This window comes from Choloepus didactylus, chromosome 17, assembly GCF_015220235.1.
Source record: "Choloepus didactylus isolate mChoDid1 chromosome 17, mChoDid1.pri, whole genome shotgun sequence".
In the NCBI taxonomy this organism is placed as follows: Eukaryota; Metazoa; Chordata; class Mammalia; order Pilosa; family Megalonychidae; genus Choloepus; species Choloepus didactylus.
This window is the reverse complement of record NC_051323.1, coordinates 27,467,059-27,476,293: the sequence shown is the minus strand read 5'-3', so window position 1 is coordinate 27,476,293 and position 9,235 is coordinate 27,467,059. Positions and strand designations below refer to the sequence as shown.

General features: G+C 42.5%; 1 protein-coding gene across 1 annotated transcript; it reads right to left on the bottom strand.

Annotated features, from left to right (window-relative positions):
- Window positions 1-4,872: 4,872 nt before the first annotated feature.
- Window positions 4,873-8,639, bottom strand: LOC119512069 (NADH dehydrogenase [ubiquinone] iron-sulfur protein 4, mitochondrial-like). Its single transcript, XM_037806614.1, has 3 exons — window positions 8,636-8,639; window positions 6,630-6,669; window positions 4,873-5,664 (listed from the first exon to the last, which is right to left on the bottom strand). Exons 1-3 carry the CDS (start codon window positions 8,637-8,639, stop codon window positions 5,133-5,135), a joined length of 576 nt encoding a protein of 191 aa, XP_037662542.1. The 3' UTR covers window positions 4,873-5,132.
- Between the last annotated feature and the right edge of the window lie 596 nt (window positions 8,640-9,235).

The following is a 9,235-nucleotide window of genomic DNA, read 5'->3' as shown; positions in this document are numbered from 1 at the left end:
CCCTCGCTTCCCCCTTGTTTCTGCAACCAAGCAGGGTGGGGTGCAATTTCAACACATGTCCCTTAACCACATCTCAGTTCTGCCACTGCAGGGCAACTGGCCCTGCAGCTGCCGGGGTGAACTTGTCTCTCTGCAGTAACCTGTCTGTAGGAGCACATGGGCACAGCACAAAGGGAAGGAGACCCCAGGAGACACTGGGCTGAGAGGGGGCTTTGCTGCCTATGGCTTCAGCTGACCTCACCTCTGTGGTGGAGAACCCAAAGGAGGGTGGCAGGGGGACAGGGACGCCCGGGCTGGCTGAGCCACAGAAATCACACAGAGGAGCAGTCACGAGCTCCTGGAACTACAAGAGCCCTGGAGAGGGCATCTGCTACATTTTCCTGTGGAAACACAATTATTCAGTGTCCTTTGATGCATTGGGAATTGGTGGATTTGAACTGTTCCTTATCTATGCTTTTTTGTTCCTTCTAGACCCTTTATCCTTCATCCCACCCTTCACCCTTAGACCAGTGCTTTTCCAACTTTCATGTGCAAGAAAATCATCTGGGGACTGTGTTAACATGCAAATTCTGACTCGGTAGCTCTGGGGCTTGGCCTGGGAGTCTGCATTTCTAACAAGCTCCCAGGTGATGTCGATGCTGTTGGTCCTTAGACCACACACTGAGGAGCAATGTTTTAGAGAACTCGATGGAGGTTAAGACAGCCCTTCTTGAAAAAATACACAGACGCTTATACACACAAGCCCCACATATCATGTGCAAGGCACATATCCACAGAAGGCCACTCCCTTGTGGCTGGTGACCCCGGATGGAAACCCTGCCCTACATATTTATCATCAAATTTTTGCCCCAGCCTCAGGCCCACTCCTACAACACCACATTCCTCTCTACTCCGGAGGATCGCAGACTTTAGAGATCAGAATCCTCTGGACACTTGAGCCCATTCCTTTCTCATTCCCAGAGCATCTGACTCAATCAGTTTGGAGCAGTGTCCACAAATACACATTTTTATCAAATTTCCCAGGTGATTCTGACCCAGTTATATTCATTAAACACACTTAAGAGATGCTAACTTAGGTTTATGGATTCCCAGGAGTATGTGTATTGAAATATGGAAATCTGAAGACTTGAAAGAACGAAGCTGTGATGGAGGGAAGTTAGGTGCTGAGATTGGAATTTTTGATCATGAGACACTCTCAAATCACCCCAGTGTGTGATTACTTTGACCACATGTTCAGTTGGTCCTATCTTTCAGCACACCAGTTGCTTCTCCCCAGGGAGGTAACAAGTTATTATTCCAGCATTGGTGGTGAATTTAAACAGGATGACCAGGCCTTCCTTGGGACTAAAGACACTTTCTGATTAGCTGCTCTGAGGACAACTTGGGTCTTTCAGACACCTCCAAGTGGCACATCCACAAGACAAACAAGCCTTTCTCCTGCTAACATAGCAGACCAAACCTTACTCCACTATCCAGGGTCTGTGAGAAATGTCACATGGATTTGCTTTATTTACATCCGATTCTGAGTCCCCAACCCACTGGGATGGTGGGATATTTGAGCCCGCTCATTACAGAGAATCTTAATACCTCTAGGGTGATGTGAAGGTCCCAGTTACCTTTTGTATGTGTGTGTGTGGTATATCCATACAATGGAATTTTATTGGGCCATAAAAAGGAATGAAATTCTGATACATGCCACAATATGGATGAACCCTAAAGACATCATGTTGACTAAAATAAGCCAGACACATAAGAACAAATATTATGATTTCATTTAGATGAAATATATAAAAATATACAAAATAAGCAAATTCATAGAGACAGAAAGTAGATTTCAACTTACTAGGGCTGAGTGGGCATGAAGGAAATGGGGAGTTATTGCTTAGTGGGTACAGAGTTTCTGTTTGGAAAAAGTTTTGGTAATGGATGGTAGTGATGGTGGCACATTACTGTAAATGTAATTAATACCACTGAATTGTATGCATATAAGTAGTTAAGATGGGAAGTTAGGCACTATATATATGTTACCACAGTAAAAATAATTTCTTAAAAGTTGGACAATGCACACTTTTTTGCTATTATGAATAATTTAAATGTCCATCATCAAGAGACTAGATAAACTACAATTCATCCACAGAATTCATCCACAGATAAATAAACTACAATTCATCACAGAATAGAAAGAATAAGATTACAAGTTGATAACTGCTAAATCTGAATGATGGGTACATGGGTCTATATACTACTTACTTGTAATTTTCCATAATAACAAACTAAAAAAAGAGACCTACCACTCACTAGGATAATTATCTGCACTTCAGAGGGTTGATGTGAGGATTAAATGAGAACACACTTAAAAAAAAATTTAGAACCATGCCTAGCATGTTATCAAATAACATTTAAATAAGGAATTATCATTATGATACAGAAAGCTCTCCAGAAGTGGAAAAAAATCAAGAAATAGAGTATGCAGTGTGTGTATGTGCATGTATATTTGTGTTTTCTTATACTATAAGCATACACTATACATATATGTGTGTGTATGTATGTGTGTGTGTATATATATATGCACACACACACACACACCTGCAAATATACATATACATACACCCACTATATAAAAAATATTCCAGAAGGATATACTAAAAACCCCTGGGAAGGTAGAGGGTAGGGTCAAGAAGCACTTAATTTTCAATTTATAAGCTCCTCTATACTGTTTGATTTTTTTACTAATACATCCATTGCTTTTTATAATTAAATGTATTAATACAGCTATAAAGAACAAAAATTTTACAAGGGACTCAACTGTTATTAAAGTGCTGGAGTATAGAATGGCCAGGCATTTATGGAAAAAGCCCCAAATAAAAGACATTTATGATCAACCTTGTTGGGATAGTTTAAATAAATAGAGATCCACTTTCTACTCCCCTTATCCACTGTAAATCAAAAGCAAGAGACAGTACAGTATTACTTGAGAGACATTACATCTATCCAACAACACCCTCCTCCCTTACAAATCTCCTTAGATATATTTTTTCACTTCTCGAGAGAGCATTTATGAATACCCTGTTATGGTGATCCCACAAGAGAATAACAAAGGCTAGGAGAACTAAATTTGTGTCTGGACTTGCAGTCACCTGGTCCCAATTATCTACTACATAATCCAGAGACAAACTGCTTTGCTTCAGTAGGACCATGTACTTGGAGTGAAACAGACCCTTCTGAAATTGTATGATCTGATCATAAATGAAAAGGACAAAGGGAATGTAAAAGATGTACACAGAGTGAAACACTAAACCCAATACTAAACACAAAGGTACATGACCAGACTTCTGCTCTGTACTCAGACTACAAAAAAGGGATAGTTACACATCAACAGTTTTTTAAGCGGGTTCTACCTCTTTGACAGGCAGTTCTAAGGGCTTTGGTTCTTCTTCCTGTTTCATCTCCCAGTGCATCTTCCTCATTTGCCTCCTCTTCAGCATGCTCTTCAACATATGCCCGGAGCCTGTTGATGAGATCTTGTTTTATTCCCTTGGTTTCCAAACCACGAGCAAGACATTCCTGCTTTAGTTCAGCAAGCTTCAGCTTATGGAGCTGCACCGTCTCTGTCGCCATCTTGTTACCCCCTCCATTCTGCCGGGCTCCTGCCGCTGCCTCCGCCTCCAGGAGCTCCCGCCTAGGCGCAGGGAACCTTGGCCGACCAATCGCCGTCACTCTTACTTCCACCCCACACTATCAGCTCTCCCCATTAGTTAATAGCTGGCGTCGCTCTCGCTCCTCTTCACAACTTTCTCCACCTATCTCAAAAGGTGGGAGCGGGAGAAGGGCGGTTTCTGCATCGTACCTTTTTTTAAAACAACACAAAACAAAGCTTTTTATTTTGAAATAATTTCAAAACTTACAGGACAGTTGCAAAAATAAAACAAAATTCATACAGAGAACTCCAACATACCCCCCACCCAGGTATCCAGATCTGCCAACTTTTAAATTTTGCCACCTTGGCTGTACCATTCTATCTATCCATTTATGTATCTGTCTGCTTGTCTGTCTGCCTTTCTGTTTATCTATTTATTTTCCAAACCTTGGAGAGTAGGTTGCATACATCATGCTTTTGAACACTTAATACTTCCGTGTTTATTTCCTAAGAACAAGGATATTCACTTATGTAACCAAGTCCCAGGTGTCTTATGTAGATCAAAAACCCTCTGGTCCTTGGCCCGCACTGGTCCTTCTCAACTGGCCATTATCCAAGTACACTTGCTCCCTTCATTTCAGTGGCTTCAGTCAGAGCTGTTGTTCTGCATGTCAGATCTTTGTGGAGCCTTGGAAATTCATGCTTAGGATCCAGTCTTTAGGGTGCTCCATTCAGCCATTCCCTTCTGGAACCCTGTTACCTTCCCAGGGCTCACTGAGCAAGCACGCTAGGAGTCAGCATGATCTTTAGAACCTGTGGACCCCATAGGCTTCCCAGTCTTGGGGACTCTCCCCCATTCTGTCTTGCTGCTTCTTTCTTTTCTTTCTTTTTTTTTTTTTTTTCCAACATTTAAACTTTATTTTCTCTTAGTTTTTCAATTTCATAAGAATATAAAATCTTTATCAGAATCATTAAGTGTTGATTTGTGGGCAGAGATTAGCATGGAACACAATTCATGCAGGCTCAAAAAAGCTTAGAGAATATAAAGTTCCAATTAAAGAGAAGAATTTCAGTAAGGAGATTTATCAGTTTGTAATGATATAACATACTTCTGTTTATATAATAAAAGAATTCTAAGACAACATTTTAATAATGATGGCTGGCAGTTTATTAACACTGTTAACTTAGGAATGGCTATAAAAAGCAAGCATAAAACTTCAATGTTACAAGTGATTTCAAACACTCCTTTTACCAGATTCTAATTACCAAAATTTCCTAGAGGTATTAATCACCTCAAATCTCTTCTATATGTAAGAAATTTGTAACATGTTCAATTTGAGACATCAAAAAACATTTTAAGTAGACACAGCAAAATGTATCTGTAGTTTAAAGGTCAAATTTATTAGGAGATTAAGAGATATATTATACAAGGACTATAAATACTGCACAGCTGACTTCATTTACAGTCAAGCACAGAGATATAGTCAGTGCCAACCTATTTTGTGGATACCCTTGTTCTTTTGTTCCAAGAAAAATTAGTTGCATAAGACTTGGACTTCGGTTTTGGAGCCATCCTCTCTTCAATGTCATAGCTCCATCCATTTTTTTGTGCAAAGGAAACTGCATCTTCTTTAGTACTGAAGGTCAGCACCATGTTGGACAAAGGATCAGCTGATGATGCCCAACCCATCAAAGGATTTTCCCATCGCTCTCTGGTATCAAACTCCATCTTCCATTTCTTTGTGCTGTTTACTCCAGACTGCATGTTATTACGAGCAGGAACAAAGATCCTAACTCTTCTAGTTTTGATATGCTCTTCTGGAACACCAGTTAAAGTTGTGATATCCAATTTTTCATCAACTGTGATGAGCTGTGTGTCTTGAATTTGGTTCTGTGCCAACCTCCATGCGGAAGTACCCAGGAACCTGGTTGAAACCCTGGAAACGGAAATGGCAGCTAAAACTGCTGCCCTTCTCCCCCACATCGCTTGCCTCAGCGCCACTGACATTGAGACTGCCGCCGTCTTGCTGCAGGCAAACACCTGCTTCTACTTTCTTTTCTTTCCCTCCTTAGCATAAACCTCTCAAGAAGTTCAGTCTATGGGGGGGGAAGCGGAAGCAAGGAAGAGAGATTGTCTGCAACATACACTATTTTTGCAGTGTTAGATTATAATTTTCAAAAGGTTAAAGAACATAACTCATGTAAATGTAAAATGAACACATGCCAAAGATTTTACACAGCTCTAATTAATAAGGGAACCAGTAAGACATTAACACTAGTCCAAAGAGCATTTGAGAATCTAGGTATATACAGGCAGCTTAGGAGATTAATGTCCATCAGGGCCATAAACCGTAACTTTGGGGGTTATCCTTCCATTGGACAGATATTATTTTTATCTACCCGACAAAAATCTATAATTTAACATCTGCCCCTACCAAGTTGTAAAACAGCCCAGTAAAATACTAAGCCAAGCCCAGCAGTGCACTAAAAGGACACTTAGTACTATGCTCTTTTGCCTATTTCCAAGTTTTGGGTAAATTTTCTGGCAGAAGGAACCTCAAAGGGTCCAGCTACCTTCATAGAACGCAGGAGGAAAAAATATAGCAAGAACCGACCTTAAAATAGCATCAGTTATCCCTTCACAGAAAATATGATACCCCCTCATTTTTATGCTAACAAAGTATCTATGTCTCTACTCTGCCTCACCAAAGGATCTGCGTCACCAAAGGACCCCTTTCTTTCCCACTAGGAGTTGCGGGTGGGGGGATGAAGGCACAAAACCTCTTCCTGTATCGTATAAAATACCTAAGAGGAGCCTTAGGCTTTAGCCTGTGTCTGAAGCACATTAAAAATCCTTTTGAACATTCCTTGAAAATCCACAAAAACAGGGCAGAGGGAATGTAGCAATCTGGAATGGGTAGAAAGCCCACCCTTGATATCTTTAGTGTGAGATGCTAGCCCCTCATCCCATTGCCAAAATCAGTCCCCTTACTACAGCTCGCTGTCTGCCCAAGGCCCGTCTTGGTCACAAGCTGGAGCAGGAATAGCGTTGGAGACTTGGGGGGGGGGGGGTCATGGCTATGGCTGCACATTGTTACATGGAGGGGGGCAGTCAGAGAAATGTGCCTTTGGGGAGGATCAGCCTTCCTTCATGTCGGAAATAAAGTGGTACCTGTAAGGGAATAAACGCTCTCTCGGTTCTGGAGGAGAAAAGAATTTACTTACGATCTTGCAAGATGGGGCGTCCAGCCAAACACATGGAAGGAAGGCTGGCGCGCCCGAGGAAGAGAATGGCGATGTTTAAATCTCCTACTCCTAATTCGCAAGTCCCTCCCCTGTTTCCCCATTGACTGGGTACTACAGAGGTTACAGCCTATCCGAGAACACTAACTAATTCATCTTTTGAGATTTTAATTTGTACAGCCAATCCCAGAGAGCCAACTAGCTCATTATTGGGATTTTGAACTGATTAGCCAATCCCCCCCCCCAAATTTTTATTTTTTTTTGCTGTGAGTTCCCGCCTCTGATACTACCTCATGTCTCTTTACATCAGGCAGATTCTCTCTTCTCTTTGTCTGGGGCTTGTTTAAACTGGTTTTGCCTCCATTTCCCTTATTCCATGCTGTCTCTATGTGAAAACGAAACTTATTCCTTTCTTACACTTCAGCCAACTTCAGTGGCCTCACCCTGCTTTCCCAGGTCCCGCTCTGCACATTTTAGCTACAAAGGGAAGACCCTCTTCCTGGGAGCAGGTGGCATTTGCTTCCTGAGCCTTCTCGAGCTGCGGCTCTGCATCTCCGCAGCTGGGCCACTGCTTCCCTGCTCTCTCTGCTGGCCTTCTCTTGGCTTCATATGAAACTCATCAGGAAGGCAGGCCTTGGGCCGGAGGCAGGGGCCCTGGGAGGGAGATCAGAGAGACTGTGAGAAAAATGTCAAGCCGCTACTCTGACCGGATGCTTCCCAAGACAGACGAAGGTGGGCCTCACAAAAGACATGCTGTTCCTCATCTCCAGCCTCTTTGATTGGAAGCCAAAGTTACACTCAGGGGTTAGGGAAGTGAGTTAACCTCAAAACTCCAAAATACTCTGCTGGCCAGATTCCCTGATAGATCCTCACTCTGAAATTACCGCTTTATCTCTCTAAAATTGTGGTTCTCCAACGTTAGCACCAGAATCACCCCAAGGGCTTATTAAAACAAGACCCCACCCCCAGAGATTCTGATTCAGCAGGTTGGGGGTGGCCCTGCGAATTTGCATTTCTGACGAGTTCCCAGGGGGTTACACTTGGAGAATCTCTAGATTCTCAAATGCTAATCTCCGACAGGAAATCTTGTTAAAATGCAGATATGGGGTTATAATGTAGGTCCAGGGTGGGTCCTGAGAGCCTGCATTTTAACAAGTTCCCAGGTGATATGATGCTGCAGGTCCACAGACCACACTTGGAGTAGCAAGTCTCTAGAGCGGTGGTTCTCAACCCTGGCTGTACATGAGAAACATCTGGAGGTGCTTTGAAAAATCCCCATGCACAGGCCACGCTTGACCAATTAAATCAGAATTTCTGGGAGTGAGGCCCAGGCATCAATAGTTTTTAAAGCTCCCCAGGCAAAAATCCGTTGTTCATCTAAGATTAAAGACTATTGCTTTAGTACGGTGGTTCCCAACCGTGGCTGCATATTTTAAACACACAGGATGCTTTTGCAAAATGCCTATTCCTGAGTCACACTCGTAGTAGCCTCCTAACTGGTCTCCCCAATCTGTTATCCATACAAACATCATATCACAAACACATTCGCCCAACTGTTTAAATCTTCAATGGTTTCCCACTGCCTTTAGGATAAAAACAAACATCAGAATTTCTGGAGGTGAGGCCCAGGACTTGTGACGGCTTAAAAAACACACCAGATGCTTCAGATGTTCACCCAGGATAGAGAACCACTGCTCTAGAAGGTCTCCTTCTACCTTCTCTTTAACCTTGGTCCTTTAAACATGGACTGCTTACCCATGCAGTAAGCGCTAACCACCCCACCTCACCCCCACTAGCCTACTCAACCCACAATCCTCTAGTTTTAGCCCTGTCATTATTTGACTCCCTTGGGATCCGATCCTCCCCAGAGCAGCCTGGGGCTCTGTAAGAAAGGAATAAGTTTCGTTTTCACATAGAGACAGCATGGAATAAGGGAAATGGAGGCAAAACCAGTTTAAACAAGCCCCAGACAAAGAGAAGAGAGAATCTGCCTGCTCCTTATATGGAAAAGTAACCATAGTTACTGGAATGTAAAGAGATATGAGGTAATATCAGAGGCGGGAACTCACAGCAAAAAAATAAAAATTTGGGGGGGTAGGCTGATCAGTTCAAAATCTCAATAATGAGCTAGTTGGCTCTCTGGGATTGGCTGTACAAATTAAAATCTCAAAAGATGAATTAGTTAGTGTTCTCGGATAGGCTGTAATCTCTGTAGTACCCAGTCAATGGGGAAACAGGGGAGGGACTTGTGAATTAGGAGGAGGAGATTTAAAGATCGCCATTCTCTTCCTCTGGCGCGCCAGCCATCCACATGTTTGGCTGGACGCCCTATCTTGCAAGATCGTAAATAAATTC